The sequence below is a fragment of the Leopardus geoffroyi genome, chromosome E3 (assembly GCF_018350155.1).
Source record: "Leopardus geoffroyi isolate Oge1 chromosome E3, O.geoffroyi_Oge1_pat1.0, whole genome shotgun sequence".
Lineage (NCBI taxonomy): Eukaryota > Metazoa > Chordata > Mammalia > Carnivora > Felidae > Leopardus > Leopardus geoffroyi.
The window spans coordinates 24,360,885-24,376,900 of NC_059340.1; the positions used below are offsets into that span (position 1 = coordinate 24,360,885).

The window sequence follows — 16,016 nt, forward strand, 5'->3', positions numbered from 1 at the left end:
ACACGGAGGAAAAAGGACAGGTAAGTTTAGCTATAGAAAAACACAATCACGTTGGGAAGATGGCAAAGGTTCTAGAGATGGATGGTGGTGATGGTCGGATGCCAACACGAATGCCCTTAACATCACTGGACCGTACACTTCAAAATGGTTACAATGGTAGGGGCACCTGGGTGGCTCAGTCGGCTGAGCACCCAACTTTGGCTCAGGTCATGATCTTGCGGTTTGTGAGTTCGAGCCCGGCATCAGGCTGTCTGCTGTCAGCACAGAGCCTTCTTCGAATCCTCTCTCCCTCTCCCTCTTTGCCTCTTCCCAGCACGCGCCCTCTCTCAAAAATAACATTAAAAACAAAAAAATAAACATTTTAATAAACAATAAAAAATGATTAAAATGGTAAATTTTAGGTTCTGTATATTTTGCCATAATAAGAATTAATTAAAAGAAAGAAATGAATGGTCCCAGCTGCAAGGGTGGGCTTTGAAGAACTATTTCCTTGGGGGCTCCTGAGTGGCTCATTTGGTTGAACATCCAACTTCGGCTCAGGTCATGATCTCATGATTCATGAGTTCAAGTCCCGTGTGGGGTTCTATACTGACAGCTCAGAGCCTGGAGCCTGCTTCAGATTCTGTGTCTCCCTCTCTCTCTGTCCTCCCCTGCTCATGCTGTCTGTCTCTCTCTCTGTCTCTCTCAAAAATAAACAAACGTGCAGGGGCGCCTGAGTGGCTCAGTCAGTTGGGCGTCCGCCTTTGGCTCAGGTCTCACGGTTCGTGGGTTCGAGCCCCACATGGGGCTCTGTGCTGATAGTCTGGAGCCTAGAGCCTGCTTCGGATTCTGTGTTTCCCTCTCTCTCTCTGCCCCTCCCTTGCTCATGCTCTCTCTCCCTCTTAAAAATAAACATTAAGACAATATAAATAAATAAATAAACATTTAAAAAATTTAAAAAAGACCTATGTCCTTAAGGGGCACTTGGGTGGCTCAGTTGAGTTGGTTAAGTGTCCAACTTTCGGCTCAGGTCATGATCTCACAGTTGTTAAGATCAAGCCTTGCATCGGGCTCTGGGCTGAGCATGGAGCCTGAATAAGATTCTCTCTCTCAGTGGCACAAGAACAGACACTCAGATCAATGGAACAGAATAGAGAACCCAGAAATGGACCCACAAACAGATGGCCAACTAATCTTTGACAAAGCAGGAAAGAATACACAATGGAATAAAGACAGTCTCTTCAGCAAGTGGTGCTGGGAAAACTGGACAGAGACATGCAGAAGAATGAACCTGGACCACTTTCTCACACCAGACACAAAAACAAACTCAAAACGGATGAAAGACCTCAATGTAAGACAGGAAGCCATCAAAATCCTCGAGGAGAAAGCAGGCAAAAACGTCTCTGATCTTGGCCGCAACAACTTCTTACTCAACATGTCTCCAGAGGCAAGGGAAACAAAAGCCAAAATGAACTATTGGGACCTCATCAAAACAAAAAGCTTCTGCACAGCTGGGGCACCTGGGTGGCTCAGTCAGTTAGGTGTCCGACTGCAGCTCAGGTCATGATCTCACGGTTTGCGAGTTCAGGCCTCGCATCGGGCTCTGGGCTGACAGCTCAGAGCCTGGAGCCTGCTTTGGATTCTGGGTCTCCCTCTCTCTCTGCCTCTCCCCCACTTGTGCTCTCTCTCTGTCTCTCAAAAATAAATAAAATGTAAAAAGCTCTGCACAGCGAAGGAAACAATCAGCAAAACTAAAAGGCAACCAACGGAATGGGAGAAGATACTTGCAAACGACATTATCAGATAAAGTATCCAAAATCTATAAAGAACTTATCAAACTCAACACCCAAAAAACAAATATCCAGTGACGAAATGGGCAAAAGACATGAATAGACACTTCTCCAAAGAAGACATCCAGATGGCCAACTGACACATGAAAAAATGCTCAATATCACTCATTCATTATCAGGGAGATACAAATCAAAAACACAATGAGATACCACCTCACACCTGTCAGAATGGCTAACATTAACAACTCAGGCAACAACGGATGTTAGTGAGGATACGGAGAAAGAGGATCTCTTTTGCATTGTTGGTGGGAACACAAGCGGGTGCAGCCACTCTGGAAAACAGTATGGAGGTTCCTCAAAAAACTAAAAATAGAACTACCCTATGACCCAGCAATTGCACTACTAGGCATTTATCCAAGGGATACAGGTGTGCTGTTTCGAAGGGACACGTGCACCCCCATGTTTATAGCAGCACTATCAACAATAGCCAAAGTATGGAGAGAGCCCAAATGTCCATCCATGGATGAATGGATAAAGAAGATGTGGTGTATATATATATACAAAGCAGTATCACTCAGCAATCAAAAAAAATGACATCTTGCCATTTGCAACTACGTGGATGGAACTAGAGGGCATTATGCTAAGCGAAATTGGTCAGAAAAAGACAAATATCATATGACTTCACTCATGAGGACTTTAAGATACAAAACAGATGAACATGAGGGAAGGGCAGCAAAAATAACATAAAAACAAGGAGGGGGACAAAACAGAAGAGATTTAAATACAGAGAACAAACAGAGGGTTACGGGAGGGGTGTGGGGGGGATGGGCTAAATGGGGAAGGGGCACTAAAGAATCTACTCCTGAAATCATTGTTGCATATATGTTAACTTGGATGTAAATTAAAAAAATAAATTAAATAAAAATACCAAAAAAAATTTTTTTTCTCTCTTTCAGGGCGCCTGATTGGCTCAGTTGGTTAAGCATCTGACCTCAGATCAGGTCGCGACCTCACGGCTCACGAGTATGAGCCTCACACCGGTGGTGCAGAGCCTGCCTGGGATCCTCACTCTCTCCTCTCTCTCTGCCCCTCCCCCACTCATGCTTTCTCTCTTTCAAAATAAATAAACTTTAACTAACAAACAAACAAGCAAACAAACAAGATTGTCTCTGTCTGACCCTCTCCGGCTCACACACATGCCTACTCTCTCCATAAAATAAATATTAAAAAAAAGGAAACAAACTATGTCCTTGAGACACAGGTTCCAAAAAAAGTTGATACAACTTTTGAGTCTATTCTAGTTTGTTTCTTAAGTGTCCAAATTAGTTTTATTGTTTTATAAACTCTACACACTTACACTACCTTGTACTTTTTAAAGGCTTTATTAGACCATAACAATGGCATACAAAACCCACCCACTTAACCCACACAATTCAATGTATTTCATACATTCCTGGAGTTGTATAACCAGCACCACAATCAATCTAAGAACATCTTCATCTCCCAGAAGGAAAACCTGAACCCATCCTCAGCCACAACGCATTCTACGGGCAACTGCTCTCTGCTTTGTCTCTACTGACTTGCCTCTTATGGACACTTCACGTGAAGGGACTCATATATGTGGCCCTTTGTGACTGGCTTTTCTCACTGAGCATCATGTTTTCAAGGCTCGGGCATGCTAGGGCTCCGAAGCACCAGTGTGGCATCTCTCACACAGCTGCAGGACACCGTTCTCCTGGCATCAGCTGACGGACTTCCGGATTGTTTCTGCCTTTTCACTATTATGAATGATATTGCTATGAACATCCATGTACAAGTTTTCTGCGGACAGACATTGCATTTCTCTTGGACAGATGCAGTCTAGGAGTAACACTGCTCGTGCACAAGTACCTTATATTTAAAACCAAATGCTACCACCTGTCTCAAAAGTTATGCTGTGCGTATGTCTGTGTCCCAGGAGGACAATGACCTTGGATGCCCCATCCCTATCAGGTCAGGCAGCATCAGGAGGCAGAAGTCCTCAGTGGTGGCCAACTCCAGCTCCCACGATCTGTCATTTCTACAACTTGCCTGGCCCCTGCGGGTGTCCAGCTGTCGGGGAGCAACAAGCTGGGTACCAGGCTAAGGACAGCCTCCCCGTCCCGGCCCCCATCCTGCGTCTCTCCCACTCCAGAGACCTCGAGGAGCCACGGTGGCCCGGACGCCCAGTGTGGGTACCTTGCCTGTAGAGTGCAGCGGCGTAACGGGCCGTGTTACTGGTACTCTGGGAGGAGCAGAACGTCTGCTTGTCCATCAGCTTCCTGGGAGCAGAAGGAGAACAGAAGGGAGCAGAAGGAAGCTCTAGACCCAGGGCACGGCAGACAAAGCCCCTCTACCCCAGACGTCTTCTGAAAGCCAACACCAAGGAACAGGGACCGAGGCCCCAACTCAGCATATGGGAGCCTCAGCAGGGAAGCTGGGGATGAGGTTTGTGGCCCAAGGACAGGGGTGGGTACAAGCCCCACTCCCATCACGGGGCTTCTCCACAGAGAAGACATTTGCTGCAGGGCAGGGTTGCTCCAGGCCCAAGCATGTGAAGCTGGGACGCTGGTAGGGAGCACAGCACAGGGGCACAAGGGCTCAGGCGATCCACAGGCCTTCAAAAGGCTCGTACTGGAGCACACCAAAGCCTGGAGACCGGGCCCAGGGAACTCACGAGGAGTATGTGCTGCTCTCGTCTGCACAGGCGCCATCCACGTTGAGTGCGATCTGCTCCCCTTTGCTGCGGCAATAGTTGGGGTTCAGGGTGTCGATGGCCATCTCAAGCTCTACCTGTAGGCACCAAGCACCCCCACCAGATATATGAGGAACACAAGAACATCCCCAACCTGCCCACAGCCACCTCCTGACCCCAGTCCCTGCCAGTCCCAGCCCTGCCCAGAAGCAAGCCCCCAGGCTTCAGTCTCCACTGAAGGCCATAAACCCAAATTCTGACAGAAAGGCCAGAGTGCTTTCTGGGGGGTGGGAGTCATGTAGTTTTGTTTGTCCTCCCCATTCTACCTCCCAAAATCTAAACTGGGTGCCAACATTAAAAAACCATCAGATTTTTCTCATAAAAATTCTCATTTCCAATTTCTCTTAAAGAATCTCGGGGTGGGGGGCTGCAGCCACCCACCAGACAGGGTAGGGCACACCTACAGTTCTCCTGGCCCCTAGCACCCCAGCCCTTCAAGGCACTGGACGATCCCCCTTATCAGAGCTGCTGCATGCTGGCCCCTGCCTTATCCTGTGAACATGAGCCCCCCATTCCCAGTCCCTAACTCCTCTCAAGACTTCTTACTCCCTGGCCTCTCTGGAGCTGCCCACCCTTTTTCTTCCTGGAGACTCTCCTTCCTTGGTGGCTTTCTCAGCTCTGGAAGCGACTGCTTCTCCTCTGAACCCTCCAATCGCCCCTTTTGTGGGCTTCTAGTCCCCAGAGGGCCTGTCTGCTCTTTCATCAGCCCCCACCCACAGCACCCCTCCCCTCCTCCACCTCCATCAGAGGGCAGCCCACCTTTTGCTGCTTGGGCTTGATCTTGGCCGAGAGGTGTGGAATGTCATCATAGGTCATCGAGGCTGGACGCACAGGGTACTGGAGAGGGGAAGGGAGCTGTCTGTCCACTCTGCCCAGCCCAGCCCAGCGCTGGGCTCGAAGACTCCAACCAAGATTCAATGCCAAGCAGAGACCAGAGATCCCCACTGGGCCCTTCACACTGGCTCCACCCAGCTTCCTCCCAAAGGGCCATTTTCGTAGATCTCCGACCTCCGAGGGACAAGCCTGAGCACCAGGAGCCCCAACAGGCCCCGGTGCACAGTGCCCTGCAGGTTCTGTCTGGTAAAGCCACAGGACACTGCCATGGAGGCAAGAGTAAGGGTCCGCGGTCTAGCTGCCAGTTTACAGGCCATCCAGGTGGAGAAGGACAAGGCAAAGGAGACCAGGGGAAGCACAGAGGAAGACCTGACCAGCGACATGCCGTGGGCTGCTCAAGAGGGAATTCGCTACCCCATTCTCTCTCTCCGGCACCCTGTGAACTTTTCTGTAATAAAAAGCTGCCGATGACTGGCTCAGAGAGCCCCTTCTGGGCCTCAGTGTCACCATGTGTGAAGTTATTTTATGTCACTCTTTAATATACTGTTCTCAAGTCACTTCTTTGCTCTGCACACACTGGGGTCACCTTCCCCCGCCCATCCTCACAGGGGCACCTTTCCTTTCCTTTCTCCTGCACCGAACAGATGCTACAGGATGGGCAGATGAGTCACGGTTTGAAGCGCCCTCATGCCCGAACCAGACCACCTCTGGAAGGAGCCTGCTGGGGGCGGAGCAGCGTGTAAAGTGAGCCCTCTGCGTGGGGGCCGCTGCAGATCCTGTGTTCCGGCCCAAGGAAATGGTTATTTCCTAAAAGCTCAAACAACAAACTGACTCCTCCCTGATCCCCGGGCAGGAACTTAAGGCCGCAGTAGGACAAATAGCTTGCAGCCCAGCTGGCCTGGACTGAGCCCTTGAAAAAGGCGCCGGCTGGGACAGGCTGGCCCACAACAGCCTGGGAGGCCCCTAGTCGGCTGACTCTACCCTCCTGATCTCGGGCTGGGACAGGTGGTGGTGGATGGCACAGGTTCGAGAATCAGGCCCCGGTTCCGCTCCCAACCCTGCCTCTGGCAGCCTGTGCGCTTGGGCCGGCTCCTCACAGGGCTGCTTGGGGCAGGGAAGGAGGCCGACAGGGGTGGCCACTAGCCCAGGGCCCGGCACACCGCGAACACATATGGGGTCACTGTCACCACTGCCAGTTCCCCCATCATTTTGCAGCCAATCAAGGAAACCGGTTCAGAAGGACTGAAGGACAGGCCCCCAGCCGCATGGCCTGTAAAGGCAGACCCTGCGGGGGTGGTGAGGAAGGACGCTGGGCCCCTCCCCAGCTCACACTTGGGGCACCACCATCGCCGCCCTGCCCTGGGCCCCTTGCAAGTTACTAGCCTCGCTGTGCCTTACCTTCTCACAGGCGACAGGAGACAAAATACTTAAAACCATACTTATTGTTGGAAATGTAAACTGGTACAAAGCAGTCTGTCCATTACTCTAAACATTAAACACAGAGTATCCAGTGGACCCAGCAATTCGGCTCCTAGGGATATGCCCAAGAGAAATGAAAATACCTGTATGGGGGCATTCACAGCAGCACGTTCCTAATGGGCCCAAAGTGGAAACAACCCAAACACCCATCAGTGAATGGATAAATGAAATGTGGTGTATATATCCACACAATGGAGTGCTATTCATCCATAAAGAGGAACGAAGCACTGATACATGCTATGAGTAAACCTTGAGAACATGATGCTAAGTAAAAGAAGCCCATATGACATGATTCTGGATGTTTGAGAAAACAGGTTAGTGGTTGCCTAGGGATGTAGGCAGGAAGGGAGACAGGGGACAAAACTGCCCTAAAATAGACTGTGGTGCTGAGGTCCGTGTTGGGCAGTGTTTCGAGCACTTTAGTGTGGATTCACCCCACCCCAAAGGGGACCCTACAGGGCAGGTATAGTGTTACCGCCACCATTTTGCAAACAGGGAAACGGGGGCACAGAGAGCTTAAGGGCCTGGCTCGAGGGCTCACAGCTAAGTCACGATGGAGCTGGGCCTCAATGCAGCTGCCTGTCCCCAGAGCCCAAGCTTTAACCACTACACTGTTCTGCCTCTCACAGCTGCCTTGGTTTTCCCATCTTCAAAATGAGAGACTATTAACCTGCCCGCCCACAAAGGCCAAGAAAACCACCTTATCGCACACTCTGTGCCCAGAACACCCAGCAAGGCTGAGGTTCCCCCCACTCCAACCCTCGAGGTTTCCCTTCACCCTCAGGTCTCATCATTACCTGAAACAGATAGAGCTTCTCCGCCAGACTTTTGGCCAAGTACACATCGATCTGGGAACAAGGGAAGAAGACTTAAGCAGGAGACAGAACCAGTGCCTGGCTTGCCCCGGCATCCCCCGCTCCTCAGATTTCAGGAAGGGATAGTGGCTCCTAGAGGCAGTTTGGGGGAGGAGGGAACAGCTCAGCTACTGCTAGAAACAAAGGGGATGAAGTCTCCAGCCTCCCTCCCTACAGCTCCCAGGGAGACCGGAACAAGAGTTGCTGGCCCCCTCCCAGGGCCACTATTACTCAATAAAAATGTACCTTCCCCAGGGGCGCTCAGATCAGGATGCATCCCGAACCAGGTCAAATGCTTTTCTGATGAGGCTGGGGCAGAGAACAGCCTACCCACTTGGCTGCACTTCCTCCCCTGGCCTCCACCACCTACCCTGGACCACCTGTCACACCCCTCTTAGGGAGGTCCGCAAGCCACTCCAAGAATGATCTGGCCAAACTTGCTTTCTTCTCAACACTGACCACCCTGCCCCACCGAGCAGCGGTTTTACCTCCCTGCTTGCCGGCTCTTCGTATGAACCATGTTCTCTCCCACCACCAGGCCCAAAGGAGGAGTGAAGGGCATCGGCGCAAGGGAGGCCTGTGTGAAGGGCATTCTAGGTGGAGGGAACGGCATGTGCAAAGGCCCACCTGGAGGCACTAGGATGTGTCCTGATCCGGCCTCTGGGACCTACCTTCCCACCACCTACATCTTGAGACTCCTTCCTTTCAGTGTTGCCCACAGATCCTAGGTTTCCTGAGGGCAAGACACTGCCTCCCTCACTGCTGTCATAGCCCCCGCCTCCCCACCCCCCCCCCCCACCCCGCATACAATGGATCCAGTGAACACTGTTGAATGACTTCTTGGTGGGCCCAGGAAGGGGGAATTGTCAAACCCATTCACACATTCAACAAATAGCCACTGAGTATCTAAGTGACAGGCACTGAACTTGGCTTTGCTGATACAATGGTGAAAGAACAGAAGCCCTCCCTGGTGAAGCCTACATTCTAGCGGAAGGAGATTTATGTCCAGGGGATGGTGAGTATTATAACCAAGCACAAGGCACGGCCATGTTCAGGGGTCTGGTGGGGGCAGGGAAGGCATACAGGAGAAAGCCACACAAAGGCGGCGGGGTGTGTCAGGGAATTCTCTTTGACAAGGAGATGCTAGATCAGAGACTGGGAGGAAGTGAAGGGTTCAGCCAGGCAGGTATCTGGAGGAAGAGGGAATAGCCTGGCTTAGGGGTCCCTGGGATGCCAACAGATGCCAGGCCGGCCTGAGGACAGATGGAAGGGGACTCATCCCTGGGCACTTCTCCCTGGTGGCCCTGGCAGAAGGTGGGAAGCAGCAGTTACCTCCTGTACGACTGGGTCATCCTCTTCATTGGCCATACTAGGGGGGGGCCAGCCGCACGATCCTCAGACTCAACCTGCAAGGGAGAGCAAGAGGCCTGAGTCAGTCGTTCAGCCAACATTCAGGGTTGCCCATGCTGCAACAGGCCCTGCTCTGGGAGGGAAGAGCCTGAGACACAGCAACTGACCCTCTTTCAACATCTTTTCTGGAGTCAACAATGGACGGCCAATGCAAACAAAAAGAGAAACCACTAAACCCAAGGTGCAAACAGGTGGACCCGAGGCAGCACATGTCGTCTGCACCCACAGGGAAGAATAAATGACCAGTTTTAAGGGGTTTTTGACCACTCCCAAAGTAGAGTTCACTGCCAGGCAGGAAGATGGAGGTTGGCTGGTCCACAGCCATGATGAAAACACCCGAGCACTAGTTTGGGGCCACGAGGAAGCATTAAGGACGAGTCTGACGTCCAACAGGAAGAGCAGGCAGTCCCAATGTTTTCCAGAATGACTCTGAGTCTGATATTTGACTTTTAAGTGAACTTTAAGCCTAACCCCGCGTGAGATGATTCTCCCGTTTTGTGTGACACAAAATGACTCTCTTCACACACTTTAATGTATTCAACACAACAACCCCGCAAAAAAGATGGCTTGACTGTCCCCATTTTCTAATGGGAAACTGGAACTCAGGGACGCTTTGCGTGTATTAGCCAAGCCACAGAACAAGAGGATGCACTGGACTTCAAAGCCAGGCCATGTGACTCCAGGTAACAACTACAGGTAGGGGAGCACACTCAGAGGGAAGGGAAGGGCCTTCCTGCCGGGGAGAAGGGGGGGGGGGGTGGCATTTGGGCTGCGCCCTGAAGGATAGAAGGATTTGGAGGAGGGATTCCAGGTGACCAGAATCACCTCAAGCAACCGGAGAGGAAAGGCTGTAGGTCTCCACGGCAGAGGGGGGGTAATTTGGCTGGGCTAACCCTTCATATTCCCACGTGGGTCCCTTCAGAATCCCAGCGGCCCCCAGCCCCCTAGTTCTGGGTAAGACCATCACCATTTTTGTCTCATCTACTTAACTGAGCTAGTCAATATTTAAAAGGGCATCAGGGAGCCTGGGTGGCTCAGTTGGTTAAGCGTCCGAGTCTTGATTTCGGCTCAGGTCATGATCTCCCAGTGTGTGAGTTCGAGACCTGAGTCACATGGAGCCTGCGTGGGATTCTCTCGGCCCTTCCTGCACTTGCTCTCACCTGCTCTCTCTCTCTCAAAATAAACTTAAAAGGGCTAGTAATACCTTCACCAGGAGTGGGATTCAATGGCTGAGCTGCACCACCTGAAATCATCTCATGCATTCCAGATAAACGTTCTAAACTCAGCCTGCGCGGCACCAACACCAGCCTCATCCCTGAGGCCTCTGTTCCCATCACCCCACACCAACAACTCCGGTCAGCTCTACCTTTAAGGTAGGTCTGCGGTCTGGGCACCCACTGCTACCTCCCCAGTCCAGACAGCTCCAATGTCTGCCTGCATGACAGCAATGGCCTAAATAAATGCTCTCCCTGCCCCACCTGAGACGCTATGATCTTTGCCCATCCCCACAGCCAGTGCCAGGGATCCTTCTGAAAGTCATGTCGGAGCCTGTCACGCCTCTACCTTGAAGGCCTCCTGTCCCACTCAGGGCAGAAGCTCAAGTCTTTACGACGCACCTGTTGACACCACGGCCCCTTTCCCTCTCAGACCTCGCCTCCCCCGGGCTCCCTTCCTCCCTCTTACCCAACCTCAGGCCTTGGGAACAGTTCTACCCTGGGAGCCTCACGGCTCCCTCCCTCACCTCTTCCAGGTTTTTGCTCAAATGTCACCTCACCACTGAGACTTTCTCTGTCCACCCTGTCCAAAAGTGCAACACCCCCCTCCAACTCCCGTCCCTGCTCTGATGCACACATCGCCACCTGACAGTTTATAGCTCTGTATTTATCACCTGTCCCCACCCCTACTGCCACTAGGCCGCAAATTACACGAAGGCAGAGGCTCTGCTCTATTCTGTCCCTTGCTGTATCCCCCTGAGCCCACAGCAGGCACTCCCTACATCCCTGCTTTCTGAATAAACGAACCACAGGAAGGCTACTTAATGGGGAGCTACCACAGGTTTCTGAGTGGAGGAAGACTTGAGGGGGCAAGAAGCAGGCCAGGGGAAGCCGGCTACCTGAACAGTTCTGGCTGGAGGTCTAGATGAAAACCAGAAGCCCCAAACCGACAGTTTTAGGTGCCCGCTCCTGCCCATCTGCGCTGGTTGCCAAGTGCCGCCGATGTATGTCAAGCACCTCGCTCCTCTGAGCTGGTTCTGTGGACAACAGAGACTGCGCACTTCCACCTGAGTGGAACAGGTCACACGTACAAGAGGCGTGCCTGGGAGGTTCCCCTGACGTAATCCTTCCTGAGAAACCGGCTTTCTCGGCTGTTGCTGGGCTCCCTAGCTGTGCTCTGCTGGCCTCTCCCCTGGTCCCTGGGGAGCTCAGGGAGGCTGACCGACCTGGAGCTGGCGCTCCTCCCCCCTCCCACGGTACAGTGACCAGGGCGACACAGGGTTCTCACTTCCTCTCAGCCTCCCAGCCAACAGCATCCAACGTGGTGGCTTTCCAAGTTTTCAGCCTAAAACCTCTAGTAAGAAATCCATTTCATATACATGACCCAGAACATACACAAAATTATGTAACTAAACCAAGGCTTCACACACCCATAACTGCCCCTACTATATGTGGGGCAGTGGTGTTTTCTACCCTCGCCCATTAAAATTAAACATACTGGTAACAATCCTCTAAGGTGATTTTACATCCCCCTAATAAATTTTTTTTTTAAGTAATCTCTATGCCCAACATGGGGCTCCAACTCACCACCAAGAGATCAAAAGCCACATGCTCCACAGACTGAGCCAGCCAGGCGCCATTTACTAATAAATCTTGATCCACGATTTTTAAAGTACCCCTTCTGGGGTGTGTGGCTGGCTCAATTCAGTAAGCATCCCACTTTTGGTTTCGGCTCAGGGCATGATCTCACGGTTCGTAGGTTCGAGCCCTGACCCTGTGGAGCCTGCTTGGGATTCTCTCTCCCTCTCTCTCTGCCCCTCCCCGGCTTGTGTTCTCGTTCGTTCGTTCTCTCTCTCCCTCTCTCTCTCTCTTGATAAAGTTAAAAAAAAAAAAAAAGAAAAGAAAGAAAAAAAAAAGAAAAGAAAGAAAAAAAAGTCCCCCTTCAACAAGTTTCCCTGAGGCTCCTCTTTTCTACCTCCAACCCTCTCAGAGACAGCCAGAGTTGTCCCTGCAGAAAAGTAAAGCACATCATTCTCCTGCTCAAAACGTTTCAACTGCCACATAGAATAAAATCCAAATTCCCTTCCATGGCCCCAAGGCCCTATATGATCTTGGCCTTGCCTTTCTCTCACTAGCTACATGGCCAGGTAGCCACTTGCTGGGCCTCCAAGAGGCCAGGCCCCAGCCTGTCTCAGGACCTTTGCATGCCACCAATTTTCCCCAGGTGTTTTCAAAGCTGGATCTTTTTCGTTAGGTATCACTGCCACCCAACCCCCTTCCAGGAGGAGAGGTCCCTTGACCACCCATCTTATTTTTTTTTTTTTTTCAACGTTTGTTTATTTTTGGGACAGAGAGAGACAGAGCATGAACGGGAGAGGGGCAGAGAGAGAGGGAGACACAGAATCGGAAACAGGCTCCAGGCTCTGAGCCATCAGCCCAGAACCCGACGCGGGGCTCGAACTCACGGACCGCGAGATCGTGACCTGGCTGAAGTCGGACGCTTAACCGACTGCGCCACCCAGGCGCCCCAGACCACCCATCTTAAAGAGCTCCTCCGCCAACTGGTTCCCAGGCACCACCACGTCCATTTTATTCCCTTCATGGTTCTTATCACAGTCTGAAACTACCTATTCTACGTGCTTATGTGTTGTCCACCTTCTGCACTAGAACAGAAGCTCCACGTGGGTCTCTCAATGCTTCAATTACCTCAACCATAAAGTGGAGATGATTATACGTACTTCATCAAGTTGTTATAAGGATTATTATCTTTCTTTCTTTTTTTTTTTTTTTTAGTTTTATTTATTTTGAGAGAGAGAGAGAGATATTCCCAAGCAGGCCAGCAGACTCTGCACCTTCGGTGCAGAGCCTGATGCGGGGCCGATCCTACCAACCACAAGATCATGACCCGAGCAGAAATCAAGAGTTGGACACTTAACCAAATGAGCCACCCAGGCACCCCAGTATTAGTCTTTTTAAAATTCACACTGTTCTCCCAGTGCCTAGAACAGTGCCTGGCATGAAGTAGACACTCAACACAGTACAAAGAATAATTAAATGAGTACGTGAAATCAGGTGGTTACAGACCCTTAACCCAGTAAGCCTAACTCAGGCCCAACCAGAGACTGGTGGCCTCACAGTGTGGGCCTCATGGGTACTTGAGAACAGACAGAGGCTATGGCCCAGGCAGAAGCAGGCTTCCCAGCCACAAGTCAAGCTTCCCCAACTGCAATGACTACCAATGACCACCCTGGCCTCAACTGGGCATCTTGCAGCCATAATGGTATTCTGGGGGTGGCTCCATGGCCTTGGGCATACAAAATTTCCCCCAACAGGGAGCTGCCAACAAATGTAAAGGGGACAAGGGTAGCAGGTGGAGCCAAGGGAAATACCTAAATACCACACCTGGGTGTATCCCTGTGTGCCTAGGAATCTAACCTGTCATCCAATCGTAAATGCACAGGCAATTTCAAAGACTCTCCAGCTACTGGGGGGAGAGGACAAAATACAACACAGTTAAGAGGAGAGTGCCCCAAGGCAAAGGGTCTCAAGGCCAGGATTCTAACTGCCTCTGTGCCTCCAGGGCAAGGCATCTCCCCTCTCTGGGCCACCTCTGTTAAAGAGTTAGCCTTGAGAAAAAGAACTAATTAGCCCTTAATTGAGCATCAGACCCTTCTCTAAAGACTTCACACACATTCTCATCTTCTCAATAGTCCTTTAAGTCAAGATTCATCATTCCCAATTAAGAAATGAGGAAACGAAGATTCAGCGAGTGTAAGTAATTCGTCCAAGGTCACAGTGCTGGAGGAAAGCAGAACCAGAGCAGAAACCTGGGTCCGGCTGATGTCAATGATCCCTTTCTTAACCACTATGCTGCACACCTTTCAAGTAAAAGGCAGTATGGTATAGTGGGTAAGAGCCTAGACTCTCAGAGCAGAACTACCCCGGTTCAAATCCCACCTCAGCTACTTCTCAGCCATGGCCCACCTGGGATTGCTCAGTCTTGAAAAGTCTCGCTATTTTCATCCCTAAAATGGGGATAATGAAAGTACAGATCCCCCCAGGACTACAGTGAGAGTTAAAAAAGGTAATAAATGTAACCCGCAGGGAACTTTGTTATTACTTGGCAACATGTTTTCTTCCAACGTAGAATATAACGCCGCCACACATCAAACGCAGCGAGCTGGGGCTTCTCGCGCCTTACCCTATTTAGCCCTCATCAATAGCCCTACGAGGTAGGAAATTTTATTATCCCCATTTTACAGACGAAGAAACTGTGGCGACTGCTAAGATCTCCTCTATCACCCAACGATTCTAAAACTGAACGACCTTGTTTATGTTTATGTACTGGTTTACTTGACGTGCTTGCTGACACCTCCTCCGACCAAATGGTCAGGGCCGTATCTGCCGCACGTTGCTGGCTCTCAGTTAACGCTGAATGGTGGCCTGAATAGATGAATGAAGAATGCCGGGCCTTGCCGGGCGGAGGCTGATCTGATTCAGCGGCGAGAAAGGGGCCCGGGCAGGCTTTGGGTACCCTCCCCCTGCCCAGCGGGGCGGGTCGCCGGCCCCGGGCCACACTGTCCAATGGGTTTCGCCTCCCTCACTGGTGGTCAGGCCCCCGTCCCTGACCATCCGCACGAGTAGCCGCGCTGGCGGGACACCGGCTGCCTTCGGACAGGTGCTCCCGTAGGATGCCCGCCTGGGCCGGGCGGGGCAAGGTGGCTAGACCCTGAGTCACCGCCGGCAGCTTCGCCCGCGGCGTCCTCGACTACCGGGCAGGACCGAGGTCTGAGGCCGCGGCCGGCCCGGATCAACGGAGGTCAGCCGTCCATCCTTCCCGCCCGAGTCCTGAGAGGCCCCCAGCCCCTGGGCTCGGCGCGGGCCTCCCGGCCTACTCGGCAGCCCAGCCCAGGCCCACCTCGCGAGTGCGGCCCGGCTCAAGCACGGGCGTGCGCTGCCTGCTCGGCACTCACCTCTCCGCGGGGGCCGCGCGCGGGCGGCGGCAACGGCCCAGGTACCCGCGGGCTGCAGAGGCGGCGGCGGCCCTGCTCTTCTCTTAGGCAGCGGCCATGTCGCTGGTGGAGAAACTCCAGCGGACACGTGGGGGGAGCGGGGCCGGGCCTAGCGCTTCCTTTTACCCACAATGCCCCGCCCCGGCGCGCGTGGCCCCGCCCCCTCCGCCTCTCCATTCATGCAGGCCGTCTGCCGGGCCTGGCAGCAGGGGGTGCTGATGAGCCAACAAAAACAGCAGATACAGAGCCCGGCAGGAAGGCGGTAGGGACAAAAAGGGAAAAAGCAGTGCTGGCAGCGGTGGGATTCGAACCCACGCCCCCGAAGAGACTGGAGCCTTAATCCAGCGCCTTAGACCGCTCGGCCACGCTACCCAGTTGTGGCGGTAGCGTTCTGAGAAACTACTTAATACTTTTAGAAGCAAATTTTACTGGCATGTTTTGTATTTCAACTTATTCCGGTAGAGATATTTCAAACATATCAAGCGTTTAAAAGAAAATATTTGCTCCAATATTTAGACCCAGATTTGTTTCAAATAGATTTTAGAGTAAAAAGCAAAGCAGTTTAAGAATCCGTGTTCTTAGTCGGTTGTTTAACCTGGTGACCTCAGGCGGAGCCACGTATCACCGGAAGAAATGGTGGATTCGCCAGTAACTCGCACCAGGGGGCTCGG

At 52.0% G+C, this 16,016-nt stretch overlaps 1 protein-coding gene and 1 non-coding gene across 10 annotated transcripts in view; both read right to left on the reverse strand.

Moving 5' to 3' along the window:
* The window catches only part of POLR3E (RNA polymerase III subunit E), a 33,589-nt gene extending 18,132 nt beyond the window's left edge, over window positions 1-15,457 (reverse strand). For 3 of the 9 annotated variants that reach the window (XM_045461181.1, XM_045461188.1, XM_045461187.1), the window contains exons 1-6: window positions 15,307-15,440; window positions 9,042-9,115; window positions 7,653-7,703; window positions 5,302-5,379; window positions 4,465-4,580; window positions 3,987-4,069 (exon numbers count right to left, since the gene is read on the reverse strand). In XM_045461181.1, coding sequence (XP_045317137.1) covers window positions 3,987-4,069; window positions 4,465-4,580; window positions 5,302-5,379; window positions 7,653-7,703; window positions 9,042-9,077 — 364 coding nt within the window. In that variant the 5' untranslated portion in view covers window positions 9,078-9,115; window positions 15,307-15,440. Of the gene's footprint in view, window positions 1-3,986; window positions 4,070-4,464; window positions 4,581-5,301; window positions 5,380-6,774; window positions 7,079-7,652; window positions 7,704-9,041; window positions 9,116-15,306 lie in introns of those variants that run through there. The other 6 variants (XM_045461182.1, XM_045461189.1, XM_045461190.1 and 3 more) reach the window with 4 other exon arrangements.
* Window positions 15,458-15,635: 178 nt separating this feature from the next.
* TRNAL-AAG lies at window positions 15,636-15,717 on the reverse strand. The gene has a single exon. It is a non-coding gene; the product is annotated as a tRNA-Leu (tRNA).
* Between the last annotated feature and the right edge of the window lie 299 nt (window positions 15,718-16,016).